This window comes from Aptenodytes patagonicus, chromosome 2 (genome assembly GCF_965638725.1).
Source record: "Aptenodytes patagonicus chromosome 2, bAptPat1.pri.cur, whole genome shotgun sequence".
Classification (NCBI taxonomy): Eukaryota; Metazoa; Chordata; class Aves; order Sphenisciformes; family Spheniscidae; genus Aptenodytes; species Aptenodytes patagonicus.
This window is the reverse complement of record NC_134950.1, coordinates 14,525,308-14,551,864: the sequence shown is the minus strand read 5'-3', so window position 1 is coordinate 14,551,864 and position 26,557 is coordinate 14,525,308. Positions and strand designations below refer to the sequence as shown.

Below are 26,557 nucleotides of genomic sequence, written 5' to 3'. Positions count from 1 at the left end.
AACCATCCGGTCAAGAGGCAAAGCCTTGGCTGAGCTGTTACACCTACAATTATTGTACCATTTCCTTTCCTATATCCACACTATGATTTCATCATGAGAAAGCCCTGCTGAGATGCTGACACAAGACAGAAAAAGATCTTTATGGCTCATCCTAGGCCTCCCACGGACACATATACATTTGGTAAAACAAAGTATAGATATTAGAAAAACACATGTGACTTTGGGGTTCAGTTTGTTTCTTATAGATAAATAGCAGTACTTTTAAAAAGCTACTTTATGCAAATGGTTTAGTCAAAACATGAACATGAAATGAAGCTTTGGACTTGGGATTCATATGCCAAGTAACTGAATGAAATTCACTTCAAAGGACATCTGATACTAGGATAACAACATGTAAGTCACTTGAGTAGCACATGGGGCTCAGAGGGAGTGTTCTTCAGCTTCAAAGCCAAGAGTTTCCAACATCTCAAATGACAGTTTTGACAAAATTGTCAGCAGGGCCCAGAAGACATGGATACAGTACTGTGACTTCTTCATTTAAGTTTCCTTTTCATTAATAAACACAACAGAAAACTCTGAGAAACGTTCACAGGATTGTGTTTTCAGCTATAAGAAAATGAAACATTTTTTACCAGATGGCACAGCGAAGGGAAACATTTTAAAGTAAGATTTTAGGCAGAGGACTCAGATTTTGTTTTGGTTTTGAGAAGAAAATATTTCTTGTCACTATGTGCCAACTTCCTCCTCACTTGTCTGTTTGATTTGGCTGGTCCAAGCATCCGCAACAAAATATCCTCCCAATGACAAATAGAATGCTAACAAATTTTGGATGAGAAAAAAAAATAGATTTTGGCAGAATTTTCTGAGAAGAAAAAATAAACACCATGTTAGCGTGACCCAGAAAGAGACGGTTCAATAATTCTCCCTCTGCCTGAGTCATTAAGGGACGGATGTTAAATGAGTCTGATAGGTTATAAGATGAGACAGGAAATATGGCACTATAAATACACAGAGAAGCAGCTCATGAGAGATGGAATCACGGTGGGGAACAGGAGGAACAGTTTCTGCGACATATGGAATTAGTTCAGGCAAAGGGTGAAATTTTGAAATATTTTAATTCAGGAAAGCCTAAGTAGTCAGTTTAGTTAAAACTTTGAAACATTTTGAGTTTAGAAAAAAAGAAAATTGTCTCTTTCAGCATTCTTCCACTCTCAAATACAATGAATTTCTTTGACGAATGGGAATTCTGTTTTTATGAAACTCTATTTGTATAACATCAATCATATAAGGAAATACAACTTTTACTCAGAATCCAAAGCTTATTCAAGGAAGCTGGAAATCCAGATGGATTTCCCATTAATGTTTACTTTTTTCAGCAGGCTTGAGGCTTCTTTTAAAAAAAAAAAAAAAAGCGCAACAATACTTCCAGAGATTTCAAGGATTCATGAGTGATGGTAATTTTGTTAGCTACCCTCTTCACCAATTTAATCTATTAACCTGCAGAGACATTTCTGAAACTGTAAGAAAGTAAATATAAATGAAAAACCCTGTTTTTAAAAGAAACAAAAAACTCACACAGAAAACCACAAAAAAACCCCTTCAACTTTGCAGTTTTCACTACTTGACTGTGTTTAAAACAGCTCTTAGAAAGGCCCTCACCAATATTTCTTCATCTCATTGCGTTCTGTCTCTCTTCAATTTTTAAATTCACCTATCTTTTATTATTCTATACAACACCCAAGTTTTTCCCCAAATGGTCTTTGCAGTCTAAGGCTGGCTGTACGTGGCATATTCAGGCAAGGATTTTTTGTGTGGACATGCTGCACTTACAGCTCATGTTCTTTGCCAGATGTAACTTCCAAAGAGTTATTGGTAAACAAATAAAACTCTTGCATATACTTTTCTTCACCTAGTATGTTGATATCAAGACTTTGGAAGGCTGTACAGAAACATTTTTTCTTTCAAGATATACGGATCTCTAAGATGGTGCTACAATAAGGAGTTGGTACTATTGTGAAAGCATTGGGTATGGGATCTGAGACATACAGACCTGAGTTGGATTCTCTCCTGAATTTTCCCTTAGAAGAAGCTTGATTAGAAGGAAGAAAGAATTTTACTTTATCCCCCTTTATTTTTTTTTTTAAATTGGTAGGATCCAGCCTGTACTATATTCCATTGCTCTCAAACGGCACCAAAAGATTAATTTGCAGATATGATGGGAACTATTGTGTAATATAAGGATTTTTTTTCTGAAATAATAGTGATAAATTTTCACAGTTGACTTATCAGGAAGAGTTCTTTAGGGATAAGTTTGGATGACTCAGCCCCCCGAGCTGGAAGACAGGGATGGCGAGCAGGATGAACCCCCCATAATCCAAGAAGAAGCAGTCAACGACCTGCTACGCCACCTGGACGCTCACAAGTCTATGGGGCCAGATGGGATCCACCCGACAGTGCTGAGGGAGCTGGTGGAGGAGCTCGCCAAGCAACTCTCCATCATTTCTCAGCAGTCCTGGTTAACGGGGGTTGGTCCCGGGCGACTGGAGGCTTGCCAATGTGACGCCCATCTACAAGAAGGGCCAGAAGGAGGATCCAGGGAACTACAGACCTGTCAGCCTGACCTCGGTGCCGGGGAAGATTATGGAGCGGTTCATCTTGAGGGCGCTCACAAGGCATGAGCAGGACAACCAGGGCATCAGGCCTAGCCAGCATGGATTCATGAAAGGCAGGTCCTGCTTGACCAACCTGATCTCCTTCTATAACCAGGTGACCCGCCTAGTAGACAAGGGAAAGGCTGTGGATGTGGTCTACCTGGACTTCAGTAAGGCCTTTGACACCGTCTCCCACAGCATTCTCCTAGAGAAGCTGGCGGCTCACGGCTTAGACAGGTGTACTCCGCGCTGGGTCAAAAACTGGCTGGATGGCCGGGCCCAGAGAGTTGTGGTGAATGGAGTTACATCCAGTTGGCGGCCGGTCACGAGCGGTGTTCCCCAGGGCTCAGTTTTGGGGCTGGTCTTGTTCAATATCTTTATCGATGATCTGGATGAGGGGATCGAGTGCACCCTCAGTAAGTTTGCAGATGACACCAAGTTGGGCGGGAGTGTTGATCTGCTCGAGGGTAGGAAGGCTCTGCAGAGGGACCTGGACAGGCTGGATCGATGGGCCCAGGCCAACTGTATGAGGTTCAACAAGGCCAAGTGCCGGGTCCTGCACTTCGGCCACAACAACCCCATGCAGCGCTACAGGCTTGGGGAAGAGTGGCTGGAAAGCTGCCCAGCAGAGAAGGACCTGGGGGTGTTGGTCGACAGCTGGCTGAACATGAGCCGGCAGTGTGCCCAGGCGGCCAAGAAGGCCAATGGCATCCTGGCCTGTATCAGAAATAGTGTGGCCAGCAGGAGTAGGGAAGTGATCGTGCCCCTGTACTCGGCACTGGTGAGGCCGCACCTCGAATACTGTGTTCAGTTTTGGGCCCCTCACTACAAGAAGGACGTCGAGGTGCTGGAGCGTGTCCAGAGAAGGGCAACGAGGCTGGTGAGGGGTCTGGAGAACAAGTCTTCTGAGGAGCGGCTGAGGGAACTGGGGTTGTTTAGCCTGGAGAAAAGGAGGCTGAGGGGAGACCTCATCGCTCTCTGCAACTACCTGAAAGGAGGTTGTAGCGAGGTGGGTGTTGGTCTCTTCTCCCAAGTAACAAGCGATAGGACGAGAGGAAATGGCCTTAAGTTGCAGCAGGGGAGGTTTAGATTGGACATGAGGAAAAATTTCTTTACTGAAAGAGTGGTTAAACATTGGAACAGGCTGCCCAGGGAAGTAGTTGAGTCACCATCCCTGGAGGTATTTAAAAGACGTGTAGATGCGGCGCTTAGGGACATGGTTTAGTGGGCATGGTGGCGTTGGGTCGATGATTGGACTTGATGATCTTAGAGGTCTTTCCCAACCTCAATGATTCTATGATTCTATGATCCAGAGAAAGAAAGGAAAAAAAAAAAAAAAAAGAGCCACATATGCTCACATCAGTAGGAATGTTACAAGCTATCTACTATACTTCATGCCAGAAGGGTATAACTTGGAATGGCAAATTAATGAGTAATAGCAATATCATCCATAGCAGTTATCAGTTCTCCTTTCAGGTAAATCTGTGTTAAAAGCTCTCTGGAAAATTCCTGTTTTCTTATAGCTGATAATTTTTTTGCATGTCCCTGTCTGCCATGTCTTTATACTTAAAGAATCGGTCACAAAATAACTGTTTTAAGTTGAATCATGCAACAAGTCAAAAAAATCCCCCACCGCCCCCCCCCCCCCCCCCCAAAAAAAAAAAAGCTATTGAGAAGAGTGTTTATAGCCTCTTGTAGGATACAGTGGAGTCTCAAGGCTTTTGTTTAAAGCTTAAAGAAGAAATATTTAGGTTGTTTGTTTGAAGAGGTTTTGAATTATTTAGTTAAATTTCTGAAACGAAAATAATACTGAAGTAGTCTATAACCCCTCCCAGTGTGTTTGTTAGGGCCTGGTGGAAAAAGACAGTACACTAAGGAATACCTTTTTCCTCCACTTGCACCTTTTCCTAGCAAAGCAATTTCTATTTGACCTTTTTCTTGTGAAAACAGACTGCACCACTTCTGTTGCAAATACAGCATTCAGAAATCATGTAATCAAGAATCCTCTACCCTCCAAAGTCACAAACTGGCTTTAGAATATATATTTTTCTTTACAACAACTTTTTCAAGTTCTTTCCCTTTTAGATTTTATGAGTCACATTTTCAGGACTTTTCCACAACCACGATGACTAGACACAGAATCTCAAATAATCACCAGGCTCCCAAGAGCTGGGGACTTAAGGAGGCTACAACATATTGCAGAATTTGTAATAGCTCAGAAGGGTTAGCAATGCTGGTGGTGTCTTCCCAGGGATATATCTGACATTGCCTCCAGCTGATGGTTGGATTTAAAAATATAAAGAGATTATAAAGATGACTTTCCCTAACACAAACAGAGTCTGAAACAAGAAAAACATAGCTCCCAGAAGACTTGGTCTTGTTTGGCTGCTTTCCTTTGGGTCCTTCAGTACATTTATAGAAGTTTTGTCTGCAAAATCCCAACCTGAAGCATGGAGTGAACTCCCAAGTTGAAAAAAATAAAGGTAGAGTAGTGCCTAAAAAGTGGCACTTCCATCATAAAATTTTGGAACATATGTAAACTTACTTTCTTCCGACGAGCTTCCGCAGCATACTGATCCACTCTACGTACTTTTCTTCTTCTTTTCTTTGGAGCTGCAACTGGTCTTTCCTGTCTCCTCTTAGGAGGAAGCTTTCTCTTAGGTCTCTTGGGCGGAGTAAGAGGGGAGCCATAACTACTCTCCTGTACTGGCGGGGAGAGATGTCTGGACTCAGAAAAAAAGCCTCTCTCAACTCACATCAGATAGTAAAGCTACCTGTGCCAACTAATTCTGAAGCATAAATACTGTGGCCTTTTAAAAAATTTAGGCATTTGGACAATTTAGGATCTGTCTCTCTTTAAGGAGGAATCCTTCAAATTGTACTGAAAGCAGAACAGCAGTTATGAGAGCGGACAGCATAAAAGCAAATGAAATTGGTGTTTCAGAAGATAGGTGGGGCTTCTGGTTTCAAAATATATAGTTATGTGGGGTTTTTTATTGCTCAGATATTAATCCATTAATATTATCAATATTTAAGTAAACTTAATTTCAATTTACGTAAAATTCATTGTGTACAATTTAATGAGTGTCTGGGGTAGAGTGCTGGTGGCAACACAACATCTCGCTTGGATGATGGTTCAGGTATGAGTACAAGAGCCTGTCCAGTCCAAATAGTTTTCTGCAAGGTTTTCCACACCCATTTTTTGGATGAATCGGTGACACTAGGTACCCTCATCAGTATCATTACCAGGTGCCACCATTGTGTGCCAGGCCATGCACCCCACTGAAATCACCAGAACCCCAGTAGCCAGTATTTGGGGACTGCAGGTCTGCAGGACAGAGCTACAAAGGTGAGACTCTGTTAGCATGGAGCTCGTATCCTTCAAATCAGCTAGGCAGGGCATATTTATTAGTGGCAGTGCATCAGAAAGCTGCACTGCTACCTGCCTTATTACCAGCTTTATGGGCAATTTGAGAATTTGATTTCCTAGCACTTTCAGTATGGCGTCTTATTGGGTAATATTATTGTTCATAAATGCACAAATACTACCTGAGATAGGCTTGCAGAAGGGAAAAAAAAATTAAGACATAACTGGAAAAACTACTATCCCATTAATAGACTTGCTCATAATTTTAAACTGTACCACTCTGACTTTAACACAAGTTGCAGGCTCTTGGCACTGCTAGGGATTGCATGTGAAGTGCTGATAGATGACGCCTACCGGGAGACAGTAACTACACTATGCTGCATATAACGGAGCACACTGATTGGGCTTGAGAAGAGTCGGAGATGTATGATGATATTTAACTTCTATGTTCTTAGGCAGCTTCTCACAGTTGTTCAGTTACAAAGCTATGTAAACAGGGAAGGGAAGGAAGGGGATGTTACCATCTGCCATGCTGTTTCATTGCTTCCAAGGCAAGCAGCTGGAAAGGAGATTCTAGTCCAGTCTCATTCGTCTCTGTCCAGAAAGGCATTTTAATAAAGCAGCACCAGAGTTTTCTGTTTTTAAAACGCTTCAAGCTTTGTGCAGTCCTGATGAGAGGAGCGGCAGGGAAAGGAAGGATCTCATTTTACTGTCTCTGAATTGGCTCAGACAGAGCTCCATGATGCAAGAAACACGCGAGCGCAGGAGACCCAGGTCTGAACACTGAAAATGGCTGTCTCAAGATGGCATGTTAGAGGAGCAGCAGGAATGGCTTAGCAGTGCCAGATTTCAATATGTTTTAGAGCTCTTATGGTAGCATATTTCTAGAATTATTTTTTTTTTTAAAAGATAGCTTGGAGGAAAAAAAAAAAGCCAAGTTCTTATTAACCAGCCAAATCTTAGTCTTGCTTAAGAAGAGTCAGAACAGAGTTATGGAGGAGGGAAATTAATCCCTCCCCGCTTACAGAGGGGAACTGTAACATCACAAAGGTAACTAGCCAGCCAAAGCTCTGCTTCTTGACCCGGATGGACCAACCTACCAGAGTTCAACTGCAGAAGCACAGAGGGAAAGAAAAAAAAAATGCAGAAGTAAATCAAGAGCAAGCACATATTTGATAACTCCCATAACTACGCCTGGAAATGTAATGGAACCCACTAAAATACTTCCTAAGAAGTTTATTCATGTCCCACAAAAAAACCCAAACCCAAAGCTAAAAAAACTCCCAAAACCTAGACAACCAACTCATTTACACTGAAGTTCATAATATCAGAGGACATGCAAAGTTACACTAGTGGACACTGGCCATAATCTGTATTCCATTTATATCAACAACACTGGTAATTTACCAATAAAGTTTAAGTGCATCTAAGTCCCTTTATTTCTAGCTTTTAAGACGCTCTGCACATAAGGTGTTGTGCATGTCCTGTGAAGCTCTGAGTGCCATCTGCTGAAGTCTAGAAGCTGAAAATTATCAGTCATGGACGCCATTAGACCTTAAAGGCAATACATTTAAAATACGTTTAGAACACTATTTGGCATAAGAAGCTCTAGTAAACACTAATGGACATTTGTAGGATTTGGAGGTTTTCAAGGTTTATTCCTCAAGCTACAAAATGCAGCAAGAAAAACTCAGCATAAAATCTTCACTCTTGAAAAGAAGAAATAAGAAGCCCATCTTAACTATAACACAGAATTGTTAAGAGCTTGTTTTCAAACGTTATTGTTTGGCTGATCTGCCTTTGCATGAAGAAAAATGAAGTGGTCAGAACTACTCCAACTGTCTAACTGCTGCCAGCTGTATACAAGAATGATTTCATGGGGAGGTCATGCTCTCGGTATCAAGGAAGCAGCTGAGAGGGATCCCTTTAAGGACTTTCTTCCCAGCTGATTTATGTAAATTTCATAGCTCCTAAAAATTATATTGAAAACAGTGTCAAGAGAAACAATATAAAATACTTCCTAGCTTTTCTATCATGAAACCAGCCCCTAGTAAATCTCAGCATCTGTATACTTACACAGCTGTATTCATTTATTTAATTTCCATTCACAATTATGGCCACTGTTTGAACTGCAAACCCATACATGCTCATCTGCTAACTCGTCTGTTCTCAATTTGCTAAAAATCAGTTTCATGCTCTTCTGGTGTTTAACACAAATGGCATAAATCAATTTATTTGTAAAACTTTCATAAGCTATTAATTCACACTTATTAAGAGCCTAAGCTTTGCCTTGCAATTAGAGGTCAACCTTCAGATAACCATACAGAAGAATCCCCAAACAATAAGAGCTTTTGGGGGCTTTTTGCTTTTATAATGACTTTTCCTATGATGATACAATTATACTTCACTTTTTAGACACTTATAATTAACCTGAAACTAGATTACCACATTGGATGCTAAACTGGTTTGTTAAAGACTAAAATTTAAAGAACAAATTCAACGTCATCATCTTCATATTCTCTGTTAAGCCCATAGAAAGAGCCCCACAACACTGTTCAGAAGGAAGTAGTTGTCTACAGATAAATAAAATTAGAGTTGTCAGTCATAAGCCACACATAATATTTGTAACACTTCAATAAGAGGAACTATAAAGGATTATTGAGTAATACATCCTTGAATCAGAGAGCTCTCATTACCGATACCTTGCTTGACCAAGTCAGACAAGTCTCCTGTTCTGAGCCAAATGACAACATGGAGACATATCAATGCCTGTCAATTTAGCAAGAGTGTTGGCAGATTTTAACCATCACTTATCCAGAAAAAGGACTACTTCTTCCTATCCAGTATGATGTTTCAGTGCTGGTTTGGAATAATTCCTCACACCTGCTGCTCTGGGACCATGGCTCAAACTGCTCCAACAGGGATGCTACCCACAGCAAGTTCATAACCGCTACAAACTTATTTAAACAGCCCAAATAACTCAAGCATATTAAAAAAGATTAATTCTGCTTCTCTTTGCTCTCTCCTCCACTAGAGAACAGCTATCAGATGTATACCAAACAAGTAAGAAACTACCACTGGCTACCTGGCTGCTCAGGGAGATTTGTATTACCTTCCAAAGGGTAGGTATCTGATACAGTCCTCAGTTTTTGAAGATTTGCAAATGTTTGTTTACTCTTTAAAAAGCATGTATAAAAACTCCTAAAGTCTTGTGATGGCAATCTGCAGGCATACATTTGCACTGAAACTAGGGGACCTTTGCCAGATGTCGGAGATCATCAGAGATGCCAGATCCCAGCCACCTGAAGTAGCAGAATATTTGGGTGCAGAATTTACTTTCCTTCCCCACAAATCCCAGACAAGTGCATAGTCTTTAAACTCTTGTCACCTGGATGGTGTTGGCAGGGAAGCAGTACTCATCAGTCCCAGCCAGCTACCCAAAGCTCAAACAAGGGGTTAACTACTGTAGTGTTTTGCACATAATTTTTCATTAAAATACCTTACAGTGCTTCAAAACTTTTTCCAAACTCAGCAGTCCGGTCCTGAGGGAACTGTACTGGCAAAGCTTTCTGAACCCCTGTAGGGCCTATATGAAACTGGAAATAGCAGCTTTTTACAGTTCACGACAGACTGGAATTATTACTTTGGCTACTGCAGGCTGTCAGCTTTAAAGAAAGCTTTTTCTTCTCTGCGTTTTTCCTCAATATTTTCTGCATTATATTTTCATGACTTTTAAGAAGGATAAATTGTTTGAGGAAAGTTAAATTATGCTGTTGCATCCAAATATACTCCTGTCTTTGCCAGATAAATCTTTCCATTTGCATTATCATATCACACAGAGAAATAGCGTCCTGAAAGGCACAGGCAGTTCCTTCTCTCAGAAGTGAATCTCACGTGATAAGTCCTTAAGACAATAACTGCTTTCTGTGGCAGCGGGGAAGCATTCTGCAGAAACGGGTGAAAAAAAGTTGCTAAAAGTGTTACTCCTGAGCAGTGGCAATTATTCAAAAAATGTATTTGAGCCACGTGCTTTGTCTGCAGAAGAAAATATATACTAACCTCTGAGTTGAAAGGACCATATCTGTGGCCAGCAGCATCTGGTTGTTCAGAGTAGAAAGCATAAACATAAGGCCTGAAAGGAAGAAAGGTCTTGTTCAGGATAGCTTTCCTTTGACAACAACAAAAAACCCCAGACATGTTAGGTCAAGTCAAATCAAGTGAACCTTCCAATGAGAGTTGGCTTTATGGAAAACGAACTGTTTCTCAGTCATGTTTCCATGGTATGATTAAGCAATTAGTTGTTCTACAGTTTTATTAAATCCAAGAACACATGCAGGGAGGCACATGGGTACCATCTGAGGACACACACTCTTTCTAAGTCTTGTAGGAGAGCTCACAACAGCAGCTAGCCTGAGCTTTGCAACCAGCAGCATGTGGGAACTTGTGTACTAAAAAACACTCATAATTAAAATGTTAACAAATTTTCCCAGTCCTCAGGGTCCAGCTCTGCAACTGCCATTACCTGTAAGGTTGTTAAACTATATTAGACTCAGTAGAATAAGAACAATCCAAGTTAATCCATGTAACTAAGTGCTTCTTGATAAGAAATAAATTCATACCATACATTTATTGAGAAGAATCAAAATGCTGATGGTTAAAAGTTGAGATAGAAAAACAAAACAAAAAACAAACCACAAACCCCCAACAAGTCCTTAAAACAGTGATAGCAATATTTTTGTCTGCATAACAGAAAAAAATAATTTTTAGAAATAAATTTCCCCTTCCTCTTCCAGCTACTTTTAGGGAGAAGACAAGCTAGCAGTTATCCAACAGCAGATAACAATATGTGAATTACCTTTCGTTGTCTGGAAGTGTTAGCCACTGCAGTATTGTTAATATTCTGCGCTCATGGGGGATGACACTGGACCACAAAATACAAAAATATATCTTGTTATCACACAATACAAAGGCATCAACAAAGCCTTGCTATGAACTGATTCTAACATGATTAAAGTCAATCATAATAATATCATTTGCTTTTAGTATTCTATATCTTCTTTCTTGCTTGATATTGATTCTTATTTTGCAAACAGAATCGCTTCAGATCTCCTGGATGTCCACATACTCCAAAATAAAGTTGATTAAAAGTTTGTAACTGGAGTCAGACCTCAAGGCAGTAAATCTGACTCTTCTAAATAGGAGTGAATAAAGATCCATTCTGGTAGCTTTAACCCAGATGAACCTTTTTTATGCACAATGGTGCTGGCACGAGTAAAAACCATTAAATTGCTCATATCAGTACGGGTTTAAACGACCATGCTGGTCTGGTAGTCTTGAAGACGCTGGAAAAGTTCCCATTGACTTAATAGTAACCAAACTGAGGGCTGGGCTGGTGTAAATCAAAACAGAGCCATCTGAAACACCAGGCCATCAGCGTGGTGACTTGCACAACTTTGACAGCTTCTCACTCTGCAGAACAGACTCATCCTATTTCACTGTTTGTATCCTGAGACTTCTTACTTGGCTGCTGAGGTCAAGTTCATGCTATGAGAATGACTAACCTTATAAACAGTTGTTAAACTTCCAAATATCTCATCTTAGGAAAGCTCTGCAGGTCAGTGACCATGCAGTTATTTTAATACAATAGCATAGTCAGTCCAGATTCCATTAGATCAATAGCAGAATCCCAGGGCAGGAATAAAATACAACTGACTTGGATTCACCATGCTGAATTGAATTTAGCACTCTTTGGAAACATCTGACAGAGAAATAGAGGTGCCAACAGCTGTTTTTAAATAAGTTTGTTTTTAATGCCTTGTAGAACAACAGTGGTCCTCAGTATCCAACTACACAGAGAACTTTCGGTTGTAAAACAACTATAAAAATGAGAATTTATGCTAAAATTTGCAAACAAGGCAATATCATAAAGTGGAATAATAATCTTGGGTATTGCCCAGTTTTGAAAATTTTATTATTTGTGCAATATGAAAAACAATCCATTACTTCAATTAAGTCATATGTGACTAAGATGCTTTTAACACTTCTGTTTTCCTAAAAGAGTTTGCCTGAATTCTCCCAAACACCATTCTGTGTCCCAAAGTAAATAATACAGTTTTAAGGCATATATATTTCATTCATACATAAAGTGGCTGTCTCACTCCCTTACTATTACCATTCATGTAACATATCCTTGGTTACCTTCCATAACGTTTTATATCTCCAAGCATGCATTGGCCAGGGTCTTTATGGTGACTATGTAGTTGTAGGCCTTAGGAATCACATTAATTTCTTTGTTTTGTAGAGCACCAGGCTGGACCTCTGTCAGATAACCATCTTGCAAGCCTAAACCTATCATCAGCTTTGTACGTGGTACATTTTATTATTCCCTCCACATGCTATATAATATTTAGAGTAGCAAAGAGCATTATTCCTAACAGAATCACAAAAAAATAGGCAACCCCCCTTAGTACTTCAATCTTGACATTTTGCCCATTTTCTTTGCTCCTGTAATCCTGCCACTAAAGTGAAATAGAGAGATTGATCCACATGAATTCCTCAGAACTCAGAAATGATCAAAATTAATTCATTTTCAGTTAGGAAGATACGTCTTAGTTGGGACAAAGGAAAATAATTTGGAACCATTAAACAAAAGAATAAACAGCAAAGATCCTCAAGGCTGTCTTTTAGGAAAGGGAAATTGGATATCTTACTCAAAGGTCAGACTGGATTGTAAAATGAGTGATTCAGTTAGGCTTTTGAGTCAATTAGGCTGTTTATGTCAGATGACATAAGAGGACAATAAAAGAGTCTTCCACAAACACTCAGAGGACTAGGAAACATTGCTAGCAATACTAGGGAGGCAAAACAACACACCGTGAAATGAAAGTAAGTAATTTTTTACATAGTCACACATCTTTTCTTCAGACAACTGCTAAAAATCAGTATATGAACTTAAAGCAGCAAACTGTAGCATTAGCTTTAGTTATCAGAAACATTGCACAAATGAAACAAGGGAGGGTTACAGGTATGGTCTCCAAGCTACCGAATGCTTAGAGTAAGGAAAACGACTTAATAAACACTTGCATCAAATTAATTCTGAAGTATTAGTTACAAATCTCCAGAAAACAGAGGGCACTTACACAGACCAGAAGAACGTGCCAGCTTTCACCCCTTGCTTGGCTGCAGTAATCCAAATCTAATGAGGAAAATATAAGAGGATTAGGATGTGTTCAGATCTTTAATGACCCTCTGAAATCAAAAGAAAATGTTTTCAAGACACATTCTTCTACCCTGAGCCTAGAAGTGAAAATTGCAGTCTTCAGCCTGCATCCCTATTTTAAACACATGGAGTGACAAACCTATGCAAATTCTGAAGCAGTGGATCAGCCGCTGTGCTGTAGACTTTCACCCCTAAATCTCTATGTTGCTTTTAATGCAAAGCATTAAGATTCATGGCCAGGAATTTCTCCAGTATTCCATTTAATTTTCAAAGATCAGCCATTAGTCACCTGAGCCTTTCAGTGTTCAAATTTTGGAGGATACTCAGTTAGGAAAGAACACAGCTTAACACTAATCAGTAACTCCATAAACGTCCCTCTTTCCTCATATTTTACCATCACTAGCCATCCACAGAAAACATGTTAGGAAAGAGTACCCAAAAAAGGGTGCAGATGAGTGAGCAGGGGTATAAAGACAGCAGGGAGGGACACATTCCTCCACAGACATCCAAGAACTTTTTGAGCTCACTTGGAAGTGCTTGATGGAAATGATGGAAACAATCTCCATGAACTTTTCAAATCCTTTTTTCGGTCCCATATGTTTTTCTGGCTATAAATCAGTTTGTAGCAGCAAGTTCCACAATGTAGTCACACACTGCATGAGTGTATTTTTCTTCTTGTTTGGTTTAAACCTGCCAGTTTCACTACAAGTCATGCCTCTCCCAGGCTGAGTCTACACTGTCATTCAATGTAGGATAGAAAAAAAAAGTTAGCTGACGCCCTCTCAACCTTGCCCATCCAAAACAATTGAAATTAAGAAGGGAATAAGGGTTATTGTTCCATTTCCTCTCTGTTGGTTAGAGTCACAGTCTTAAAGTTAATTAATCCTAGGTGTTCCAGTACTGAGCACGTAAATGCAATGCACTATATACACTCTATGGCTGGTCACATCTGTTCAGGTCACTTATCATAAATTTTTCTGTGTTAGGTGTTGCAAGGTCAGTACCATTTGTGAGCTTATGTAATCTATTTGCCATATGTAAATATGTTGGTTTTAACTGTTAATACGTTAGAATTTTATAGTCAGCTGTTTAACTATGTCAGATGTGCACCCCTGGTTTGCATATGGGACAAGCCTTACTGTATTGCAAGCCATGTAAAGGCCATATTTCTGAATTAATTTGCTTAAGCGGAGAAGAGGGGAATAAGTATTTTAAAAAAATAATCAAAGATTAACCACTCTGTCTTCATACCATGCCACAGGAATTAGGGAATATCTAACTTTTCCAATGCAGAAAGACCTGTTAAATTATGGACCCACAGATTCAACCCTAGTATACTGGCAAATGTCCCAAGAAGTAATATACATGCTTTTCTAGATGTATATGAAACATATCCTGTAAGTTGAATTACTGTCATTTTTATATCCTCTGTATTGAATGGCTACAATTCTTCTCCTTTATTTATGGATAAAAATAGACAGGCTAAGCAATAGTTTAGGTGGCAATGCCATATGGAACATGGAAGTCCCAGGTTCTCCCTTCTTCTAACTGCTAGACATGTTTGTACACAGATAGTATATACAGAATTATTCAAGATAGCTGTTGAATTGTCTTTGAAAACCTGCACAGAAAGTGGGGCATCTCCCTACTTTTAATCTTCCATGAATAAATAAGAGCCCATAACTTTGCAAAGGCTGCCCCATATTTGTTGCACTATGAAAGGACTGGCAGCAGCACATCTCAGGTCAGGGCTGATGGGAGGAATGGCTCCGAAGTCCAGCTCTTGGGCCAAGTTGCGCAAACATGCTCCCGCTCACCAATCAGGGAAGGAGATTCATGTCAGGAGCACATACACTCACTGCAGCAGAGAGTTGGTAATGCATGAATGGGAAATCCCACATCCAGACAAAGGTTGGAAGGGGGAAATCACAGCATTTCCCAGGTAAAGAAACATGTACAGGATTGGTGCAAACATGCAGAATTAACACCAGGGTGGTGCCAAACATTACACTCCTCCACCATTTGCAATTTGTCCTGCCAACATGGTAAAATGTGGAATAACCACTTCCACACTCCTTACTCTTTAACAGGACACAAATGATTTCGCAGCCTTGACAGCTAAGCATTGCCTTCTTGCCCAAACAGAAGATTTTGGTACAAGAAGCCTATTAAATAATTAGACAGACTCAAAAAGCCCTGTTGCTCGTTCATGGCTCAAGCTAGACAAAAAGAAATACTTAGACAATTATAGACATGCCACCTCCTGCTTCCCCCACCAATCAACAAAGCAATTGCAAAATGTGTTCAGGACAAAAAGGCAGATGACAGTTTTCTGCAGAGCCTAGGCTCCTCAGATGTAACTATCCTGCCAATGTTCAGGCTGACTAGGCAAGAAAATGAAAATAAGAAGTTCTTTCTGTAATCATTAGACAGTCAAAACCTATAATTCCAATAAACAGAGAGCAAAATGGTTTTATCCCAAAGATTGATATAGAATGTGAAGATTAGATAAAATCATCCAGTTAAGATGTGTAGTGATGATGCCTAGTGTCTACAGACATACCCTGCAGACTGTAAAGACAGCTTCGAGACATGCTGTTGCTTATCTAGGAATGTCATGGCCCTTTTTAAGGATTATCTCAGGATCTCAAGCTGGGCCCTTTTTGAGGGTTGTATTCTTTTTAAAAGGTTAATAGTGAAAATAAAGCTTCATACAAGGTGCCCTAAACAACCTTCAATACTTTTATAATTAAGATATTTCTGAAGAGAGAGGCATCTTTGGAGCCAAACTCAGATCCAAGCTGGGTTACCTTCTGAAGGAGCTTCTCTGTCCTCATTCCCCATTAACCACAGACAGGCAGTTTTATACCTGTCATCGTCTGACCTTGGGGAGGCCAATGGATTATTTCTAAGGATCATGAAAGATCACTAAAAAAAAAAGCAATGTATTCTCTGTAGTGTAAGCTTAAGCTCACTACATCAAATCAAGACATGGAAAACTACTGCTTAACAGAAGCCAAAGGCAGCTGGGGCCTAATTTAGTGCTTAAAGTTTCTTGGGATGAAAACAGAGTCTTGGTGTCATGAAAAATGAGCAGTAAACTTAGTTTCCCCCTTGGGAGCATAAGCCCTGATGCTCACCATTTCTGTGAGATGCTGTAGCAATATGAGGAGTGCTTTTGTGGCTGTTTCCTGTCAAACACTTTTGTTTTGAAAACAAGGTGGGTTTAAGCTTATATAATAAATCAAGGTTGTATATTAAATCAGAAGACTGGATTTCAGGAAGTCCCACAGCCAGCTAGAGCACCTCGAAACACTTCCAAGCTACCTTCTCCCTCCTTCTCCTTTTCCTAATTCTCTTAAAATTAATTTCTCATAATTCCTGGTATAGAAACATTCAGCTACTCATCTGCCAAATCCCACTGATGTCCATGGTAATCTCGCTGTTTCCCAGCAAGATGCTGAGTATTAGAACAAGTAATTAAAAAAAAAAAAACCAAAACCCACCAAACCCCCACATTTTAACAAAGCCATATATAATAGGCCAGTTTCCAGGAGCAAGAAAGTATTTCAGAAATTATCAACATTAAATGACATTCTCTTCTAGGCAGTTTTAACCATAATATGAGGCTGGGGGTCCCAGACACTTTTCCTGCCTTCCTGGGCAGAAAAAAATTAATTCCCAATTCTGTGCAATCCAAGTACCACTCTGCTGTTGTTTGAGTACTCCAGTTTGAGACCCAAGACCTGAAAAGAACCAGATGAATATGTGATATGACAGACAAGATTTCTGTGATATGCAGACCAGATTTCCCTCCCCCCCCCCCCCCCCCCCTAATTCTACTGTCTTGTCTTTCAATACCCAGCTATTTTTGGCAGTCTATGTCAATGTGATATTTAGAGAAAATTATAAAAAGGAGTTAGAAAGAGACTGTATCTAATCCATATATAGATGGAGATAATTTTTTCTTTTATCAAAATCTACAGTTCTTTTATCAAGACCTTTCTTAAAGGTCTTTTCCAATCTAAATGATTCTATGATTCTATGAAATGTGCAATTCTTCCACGTGCAGAGAGAGTATCATTTATATCATATTTCTGCAAGAGATCTACCACCTCCTTACCCAACCTCTATTGGCCGCTCTATCAGGTTTGCCAAACTTACAGGTTTCCCTCATATTAAGTGTGTTGGGATTGAATTATAGCCCTTCCTCTATGCATTTGTTTTCAATTCTCCAAAGACATTTCCAGTTTATTACATTATTTGTGTGTTTTTCCTTTTTAACACTTCTTCAGATCAGCTGGTTTATTTTATCATCCTTACTTGTGTATGCAACACTCCCCCCCGTCCTCCGAGGATTTCATCCAGCGTATGGTCATCCACTGTTGTGTAACTTTCTTGAATTCTTCTCAGCTGACATTTTTCATGACCCTTGTTTAGAATCCAGAGTGACTTTTATTCTCTGGAGCAGCATAGGTGTTTCTAATGGATGGGTGTAGGAATTACCAATATTCCCCACTCAACACAGTAGGTGATGAAGTAGTTTAAAAATAGAGACATTTGTACAGTCCCTAAAAGTTAGTTCCCCACTAACTTCTACCTAGTTGTGATTAAGGTAAGATGCACCATTAAATTTGCAATGCATAATTAAATTACAGCTGCTTAACAAGTTGTCATACAGCAGTTGAGCCCCAATACTGTCTATGAGCTCAATACCTAACTGCAGCAGGCATGGTTTGTTAGCTGTGTGGTTCTAGCTGTAGCTGAGATGGAGGAAGAGGCTGCCCACTGCTACACTTTCACTGCTCCTAGTTTTGATCCTGCTTCTTTGCTCACATCTAGGGGGATAATAGCCAGGCACGTTCCTCACCCTCTCCTCTCCACACAACCCATGCTGAAAGCTAACCCAGTCATAGCTGGGCGAGGGAGTGACTACGCTCGCTGTTATGCTGACAAATTCTACAAGAGCACAAATACTTCATTCTGGCTCAGCTACAGCCAGACACATCTGCCTGTCACACATCTGCCTGCAGCTCTAAATTGTCTTGTCTCACATTTGTTGCAGACTAAAACCACATGCAGACAAATAACACACACACACTTGCTAAGCCTAAAACCATCTGAGTAACTTCCTTTAGTCTCATGGGATATTTCAGTCTTAAGAGATTTAGGGGGATGACACTGATCACTTTAGCAAACAGCAATGACAGATTATGGTGTCCTCAAACCTCTTCTGATTTCCCTACTTCTATCATCCCACTCTTTTGTGGGGTTAACTGGTCAGGGAGCTTTTAAACTATAGTTCCCTAAGCAATCAGTGCAATGAAATGTGCATGCACCTTGGCTGCTTGCACATAAAACTTATTAGTTTAATTTAAACCCACTTCTGTTGGCAAAGCAAGCCACCACAGCATGCGCTAATAGGGGAAAGTGCAGCAGAAGCAAGGGGACCTCCTTAGCTATAGTAAAACAGAATACTTTGAAGGAGGCCATTTCCTTGCCCACAATAAGGATTCAGAGCTAGAGAAACCACCAAGTCCAACACTAATCTAAGAGAGGAGGCTTAGTTCAGCCACTGCTGTTGTGCTCAAGGCAGAAATTAATTCACAAACTTCTACAGCCTCTGCAGCAAGTCAGGTAACAGCAATCACTTGTGGACTTAACAAATAATAATTATGAAGTTGTGCCATGCTATGCTGACAGAACATTAATACTAAAACTGCCACAAGAACATTACTAGGATGAAAACCTGAGAAACCCATAATGAAAAGGAAACATTATGCCACGGTGACGAAAATAGGGTAATTTGTGTTAAACTGCTGCCTAAATTGTTTTTTTTTTTCCTCACCACATCTAATTTATACTTATCAACGTAAGCACCTTTCCATAATCAATGGCTTTATTATTCTGAAAAGCAAAAGCCAACTCAAAATGTTACATTAAATTGATAGACACAGGGCCACCTGAGGGGGGAGATTAGGCACAAATTGTTCACAGATGTATTTTTTTAATTATTATTTTGGCTATGTTCCACAGCACAGAGGGAGGGGAGGAGAGGGAGGAGGGAAGGAGGAGGAGGGAATCTGAAACTTACTGGTTGACCTCCCCACCATCTGTGATTGAATTTCTCTCGCCCTCGAAGACTGAAGCTGGCATCAAACACTGGGTCATACATTGAATTGCCAACGATTCCATGTGATTCAGGATAGAGTCCCTTTGTGCAGAAGTAGATTAATTAGTAAAACCCTAATGCACACAAATCCAGTTCTTCACAGCTATCTGCAAATATCACTAAATTATTTTAAAATAGGTATATCTGTAACTGCACACCAAAAAAGTTTGTAACTTTAAGATAAGCACATTTAAAACTGGCTGTAGTAATGAAAGCAGGAGGAGATGATTGAATTGTGCTAAAAAGCACAAAAACTCCTGTTACTCGATACTTTAAAGTATTTTCACACTGGTTAAAAGTTAGTTTGAGGCCATCTAAATTAAGCAAAAATTTTTGAAAAGAAGATTGATTTGAACTTCCAGTTCCTCTTCATTAATTCCCTTTCTGGAAACAGTAATTCATTCTCTGGTTGCAAGAGTAACACTTCGCATTTCCATTTTATAATGTTTTATCTTCACCAGAGCCTCTGTGAGATAAGTTATTTCCAAGAAAAAAACAAGGCAAGTCACCCAAAGCCATGGCTTTATATCACAATTTGTCCAGCAGTAAAGGCAATTTCAGAGGTTTCTGCTCTTCTCCCTTTCTATTAGCCCTCTCCCATCCCCAGCTATTCGTTTCTCCATCCCCTCCTTTCTCTTCCCATTTAACATTTGTGCAGAGGCTGCAGGAAAAAAGGCAGGGGAAAAAAAAGCAGCTGCAGGTAGGAAGTCCCTTAGCCCAGCTTTGGGAGCACTGTCACACAGGAGCATTTGCGTCCCAGGGTGGGGACAGCCTGGCCACCAGCTGTGCCACCGGAGCACAGAAGTGATGGTTCGTTTTACTGCAGGGCCAACGCAGCATCCAGACACACTCAGCAGTTGCAAATTGTAAGTCAGCTGCTAAGTCAGCCCCACTGACTTCAGTGACTCCAGTGAAGGAACAACTGCTGGTTGTATTCTGGGTAGGATTTCAGGGGTGGTTTTTTTTCCCCCCTAGAAAAACTATGACCTGTAATTACACAGCAGTACAAATAACTGCAAAAGCAGGCATAAGAAAGCACTGAAAAGCTGTGACAGTGTATAATGGTGAGATACACTTTATCTCAGAACTTCAAAATACTGAAGAAAATACTTCACATAACCGAAGGCCAAAAAGGATGGACAGCGAAGCAGTTTTATTAAAAAAAAAAAAAAAAAAAAAATCTTGCTTCCCACAACCCACATTTCTACTGCAATGCAACATTTTATAATCAAAAAGTCCTTCCCAGGGACTTACAGTAGCAAGGGTGTACAAGTTGGGGAAGGTTTTTGTAGGGTAGACAGGTCTCATGTAAGGAGAATGTGTTCCACAAGATCCTGAAAAATCAATAGGGAATGCAAACATTAGGAAGTGAAGCTCTCAGAAATGGAAAAAAAAAACAGAGGAAGTCATTTGCTATGGTTCAAAATGCTGCAGAAACTGGTTAAATTTTAACCGATTTAAATGAACATTCTGCTGCTTAACATTGGCAGGTCTTCCCACAAGACAGTAGTAAATCTACTCATGCATTCTTTGTACTTCACAATAAACAACGGAAATAATGCAGCCAGAGGACTACAGAACCAGCTACATTTCCATAGACTGTTTTCCTTTGTAAGCTAGCCTCCTTCCAGAGTCCAGAGTCATTGGAAGTATCTTGCTAAGTAAAACAACTTGAGAAAACGCAGGGTAATTTTAAGGGACAAATACACTAAAGCTGCAGTTTCACAATGGGCTTTGGCCACAGCTCCCCAGATGGCTACACAAATAGGATGGCCAGCAGACACACGGGGGGGGGGGGGGGCGGGAAGTGGGGGAATAAACAAAAAACACCTTTCAAGGGTATGGGCACACACACAAACTACCATGCTATACTGAGAAGTTCAAATATACATTGCGTCCAGTACTCCACAAACCCAGGTGGATGCCCGCTCCCCCAGAGGTGTGTGCAGGGCTGCTCACTGCTGGGGCATGTCCCCAGCCAGTTGTCACACATTCACTGCAGCTCTTGCACCCACTTACCCATACCTTCAACATTTCTGAATCAAGTAGAAAATTTTGTGGGCACCTCCCAACTAGCCTATAAGAGTGCACGATACATATCACGTATTGAAGATGCATTTCTTTCCTGACAAAACCATATGAAGGTCACTGATTCTGAGCAGCATTCCCCAAAGCAGCAGCTCTCCCCACTCTTTGATTGCTGTGCACCACTTTAGCCAGGGTGCTTTCAAGCCACCAGCTGATACCATCTAAACCAAAGGGGACTTCTGCCATTTCACTTTCATGGAAAAAGACTTAATCTTTGTTAGACCTTTCAGTCAGAGGAGCCCTGCGTTTGGCACAGCCCTTCTACCCACCAGCTCCACGCTGAATTCTGTTGCTCAATGAACAATGCAAACAATCAGGCTGCAAGAGATTGTCTTTCATTTATTGTAAGAAAACAGATATACTCACTCAGTTTTTCAATATTGGGCATGACCTTGTTCCCTTTCTTCATATATGATGCACGGAATCCATCAACAGAGAAGATGATCAAAGGAGGACGAACGAAGCTAAAAGTAAAAGCAGCAGGAATGTAAGGGAGCATTTCAAAATGATTTTTTTTTTAATTTCCACTTGCTCACTGAGACTCCAGAGAATCTAAAGTACAGTTACTGCATATGCTATATGTCTATAATTTTTTTGCTTACTTAACAGATCAGCACAAACTGATAATCTTCACGCTTAGTAACATCCAGTGTTTGCTCACAGTCAGTGAAAGGGCTGAGCTCCAACATAAAAGACATCTTCCCTGAGCAGCTAAAAGCATATAGCCCAAAAAGGCAAGTGCTTATAGAAGGAGATGGAGAAGGAAAAAAAATAGTATGCATGAGTACCCACCCTAGCATACAATCTGTAGTTAAAAACCACATGTCTCATCACAGCTGGTCTTCTCTCTTCACAAACAAAAGTCCATGCGGCATTTTGAGTGAGCTTTGTGAGGCAGAGCTCATTCTCACATACTAAAGATGACAGTCTTTCATGTTATTTTATTACATTTTTATTTACTACTGCTAATGGGAGTTGACCCTAAGCAGGCAGAGATGTGTCCTGGACAGACACACCTGGGCTTTTAATGTTAGTCACCTGCTGCGGGGGTAAGCAGCCATCACTGTCACCAGGAGAAGCAGGGGCTCCTATCTCCTCCAAACTATCCTTCTAATAGCACAGACTGAGCTGCAACCCAACACAGCACCTGAGCAGACACTTGCTTTTAAGGTTAATAGTGAGCCAACTGGTTTCAAAAGTGCTTACTTTCTCCAATGTTACTCATGTGCTCAAATACGTCACTAAGTCAAGCCTGTATCCCATTGCAATTTAGAAATCCTTTCATTTAGGAAGATAATACTAAAAGTACAAAATTCAATTAAAAAAAAAAATGGCCTGAACTGTGTTCACATATGGTTCAACCTGAATTTTATTATAATCAGAAAAACCTAAACCTTTCCACTGACTTCAAAGGAGTTTGGTTACCTTCCCTTTGCGGATAAGTGAAGCAGGCAAACCCATCAGCAGGTGATCAAAGACCAAGAGTTCAAGCCCACATATCATACAGTATATCATACATATCATACATATCCAGTAGCTCAAAGGCGATGCGTTACAATACTACCAGCCTAATTGTACAAATGGTGAAGCACAGGAAAGCATCCAACCCACAGCCATTCAGCCTGCGTGACAGGGCCAGTGCAGAAATGCGGTGTTCAGAGGTCCAGGGCAGAGCCGGGGACCATTGGCCTTGCTGCATTTGACTTTGCAGTCGTGTGCAAAACACTTACCCTGCTGGACATTCAGGAGCCTTTATCTCTTCACAGTCATCATCCACCCAGTGGGTTTCTCCTAACAGAAAAATCACATTGGGAGTTTCAAAAACAAAACAAAACAAAACAAAAACAATCTGTGAACACAGCTACAGGTTTCACAGAAAATGTCGAAAAAATAAAGTCTAGCTCCAGTTAATTGACTGTCTTGTCATACTTCCCATGAATAACGAGCAGGTCTTTTCACGAAGCTGAACAAATGATCTGATTATATTCTATTCAACAAGAATATCCAAACTAGCACTCCTAGAAGTAGCTATTAAAACTTAATTAAAAGTTAAGTTAAAAGGAGTTAAAAGTGTCCTTTTGACTGCAGGAGACAGTGGTAACACTTCAGGCACAGTGGTCATCTATTTTAATTTTTTTATTTTCGATCTGTCAAAAACAGGTAGTGCTGCTTCTGGCTGTGAATTCCCACCCTCCTCCCCACCAGCTCTGATGTCTCCATGAGCTGATTTAGCTGGCTAAAGACACAAAACAAAATTCATTCTGAGGAAGAAAAACAACCCTAAATAGTTTCCAGCTGGTTTAGAGAGCTGATCAGCTCATGGATCAGGTGAGACTCAGACACAGCTAAAAAAAGCATTAATAGTCTTTCAGAGCTAGATTAGTTAAAATTACTTTTTGTAATCAACTATTTTCTTAAGGTTTTCACTGCTGAATGCTGACTATAGAGTGGCTTATGACTTGCACTTTCACAGGTCAATTGAAAAACAAATTATTAGCTAATGAGGCTCGCTTCCTGAACCTGGCACTATTAAAGGAACTGCAGTTCAATTAAAAGAACAAAACAAAAAGCACCATAGAAAAGATCTGCAGGAAATGTGTCCTGCAGCAATTCCAACTGACCATGACAGGAGGTGGAGGGACAATTTCCAAGGAAAAAAAAACCCAACACACTATCCTCATACAGGCAAAGGCACAAATAAAGAGGAAACACTGTTCTCACATAAGGCTTACTCCTGTCAGAGTGCCAGGGTCATTGAGATCGTTTGTTATTAGCCAATTAAACAAAGATTATGTACATTAAAGCTGAAGACATGTAATTCCTCTGTCTTGACCCTTGTAAGAGGGAGCTCACAAAAAAGGCAGGAACTGAAAACCACACCAGTATTTAAGTGGTCTCAGCCTTGGGTTTCTTTGGGAAGGGGAAGAACGTAATCTGTGGGGACTTGCTGGAAGATACATATTTCATTTGGATTCCCAACAGCAGAACCCAAGTAAAGAAGTAAAGAAAGTATGGATCTGGACTATTATAATTTTCTGAACATATGCAGTTGGCCAAAATGTTGTGGAATAAAAAATTTCAAACTGTAACTCTTCCACCAGTAAAGTTAATGAATGAAAAAACTAAGAACTAGCTGAGATACAAAAGTGAGAATATGTAAAGCTTATTACCAAGGATCAGAAGACCTGCTCCAAACAGGAGAATTACACAAGGTAGGACATGCTCCAAGAGATCAGGGTAGAGGATGAAAATTAAGCCTCTACAGCCCATCCACCCACCAACCAGTGTAGGCCATACTGCAGCCATGGTGTGTCTAGAAGGTGGCATGGTCATCCCCAATGTGTCACCTGAAGCCCGTGCCACCCATCTGCAAAATACAGCCCTTGTATTCTCGCAACCCCTCTCCCACAAGAAACAAAGCCTACAGGTGTTAGGCCAAGTAGTTTGAGCAGAAGCTTTTGTGGTGGGGGTGGGGAGAGGTCTTTGAGATGGAGATAACATATCTAGGAATGCTCCATTCCTTCTGAGACCATCAGATATCCCTGCTTTCCCTGTGATGCAGACAAATGCATCTGAACACTTTTGTGTTTTGCTTTAAACTCTTCATCCAGCCACACCTCTTCTCTTTCTATCAGTATCTCTACATGCAAAGACAACGTCCTTCTACTATCAACAAATTAGAAGTATTCACCTCTGCTAGTGCCCAAAAAATTACAAATGCAATTCCCCATTCTTCTCCCCTCCTCCCAAAAATTAGAACTAAACAAGGAGAGGGTTCCTTCTTTAGAAGAAAATTCTATACCCACAGGGCTGTCTTCTATCAGGTTTGGAAAGATAAGAGGTAGAAAGTCGTACCTTTGCAAATGACTTGGTAATTAGTACAACAATCTCCTCTACTTAAGCAGTCTTCAGAGCAGTGACAAGCATTGTCATCATTCCTGGTTTCTCCACAGCGATCTTTGGTACATTCCCAGCCCCGAGCTAAAATATTCACAAGGTAAGGAAGAATGAGAGATTATAATCAAAACAAAAAGTACTCGCTCAAGCCATAATGACAACACTCTAGTCGTTAAAGTTGGATGTAAAGTTTATGGCCCTATTTTAGTGATTTCAAGACCTCTGAAGTAGGCATGTCAACCAGAAAAAAAAAGGACCCTTGTGTCCTGCAGGTGCAGGAGGGCTCCTCCACCTACACACAAGTGCTTCTGCTACCCTCAGGTGTTGTACTCCAGGCTTTGCACAACCTGAATGCCAGAAAAAGTGTGGAAAGGAGAAGACAAGAAAGGATCTTGAAAGATAAATGGCGGGGCCTGGAGCACAAACTAAGAATTCTGGTGTTTCTTGGGTAATCCATTCTTCTCTCCCAAATATTCGAGTCCACAGTTCAATCCATGGGAAATAAGAGAAAGTTGAAAAGAGACTATGTAAACACAGATTGATGCTTTACTTCCATAAATTCCTCACCCACAGGGGGAGATTCAGCACCAACTGCAAAGTTATGAGAACAAAGAGCTGCTCTTGAAGGAAAAGCATGGCACGGCTGCCGCAAAACACTCCAGCTCTTCTCATCTTGTGAATGAAGTTAGGATCTAAGGGCCTGTCTAAATTAGGGTGCTCTCTCAAGGGCAGTACATTGCTACACTTTGGAATAGGGCCTAAGGAGGCATATGGTTTTCCACATCCTGGCCCAACCAACAAGAAACTTTAAAAATCACTTCAGACAACATGCACCCAGTAAAAAAACCACCACATAAGAGCAACGTCTTTTACCCCCTTTTCTCCTTCATTTGGGGCTTTTTTCTAGAAAAAAGTCATATTTACAGATTGTACATGTGATAATTGCCTTAATAAGTGCCTATGGGAGTATATGACAATTCACACAACCATCCCAAGGGCTATGCAGGTATCCATACACATATGTGGACATGGTGCTCTGCGGACAGGAGGCTGAGGAACTGAAAATCCGCCCTTTGGTAGCAAACATCTTGTATTGTGCTGAAAGTCTTCAAAAAGAGCCTCTCATTCTGCAGTCATTTACACCAGGGGCAAAACAACGTCTG

At 40.5% G+C, this 26,557-nt stretch overlaps 1 protein-coding gene across 7 annotated transcripts in view; it reads right to left on the bottom strand.

The window, feature by feature from the left end:
• The window catches only part of ENPP2 (ectonucleotide pyrophosphatase/phosphodiesterase 2), a 74,846-nt gene that overhangs the window by 25,007 nt on the left and 23,282 nt on the right, over positions 1 to 26,557 (bottom strand). For 6 of the 7 annotated variants that reach the window (XM_076329189.1, XM_076329188.1, XM_076329184.1 and 3 more), the window contains exons 4-11: positions 25,353 to 25,478; positions 23,228 to 23,288; positions 21,864 to 21,961; positions 20,664 to 20,743; positions 19,332 to 19,451; positions 13,158 to 13,213; positions 10,874 to 10,939; positions 10,078 to 10,150 (exon numbers count right to left, since the gene is read on the bottom strand). In XM_076329189.1, the coding sequence (XP_076185304.1) occupies positions 10,078 to 10,150; positions 10,874 to 10,939; positions 13,158 to 13,213; positions 19,332 to 19,451; positions 20,664 to 20,743; positions 21,864 to 21,961; positions 23,228 to 23,288; positions 25,353 to 25,478 (680 nt within the window). Of the gene's footprint in view, positions 1 to 5,196; positions 5,353 to 10,077; positions 10,151 to 10,873; positions 10,940 to 13,157; positions 13,214 to 19,331; positions 19,452 to 20,663; positions 20,744 to 21,863; positions 21,962 to 23,227; positions 23,289 to 25,352; positions 25,479 to 26,557 lie in introns of all 7 variants that reach the window. The other variant, XM_076329190.1, reaches the window with a different exon arrangement.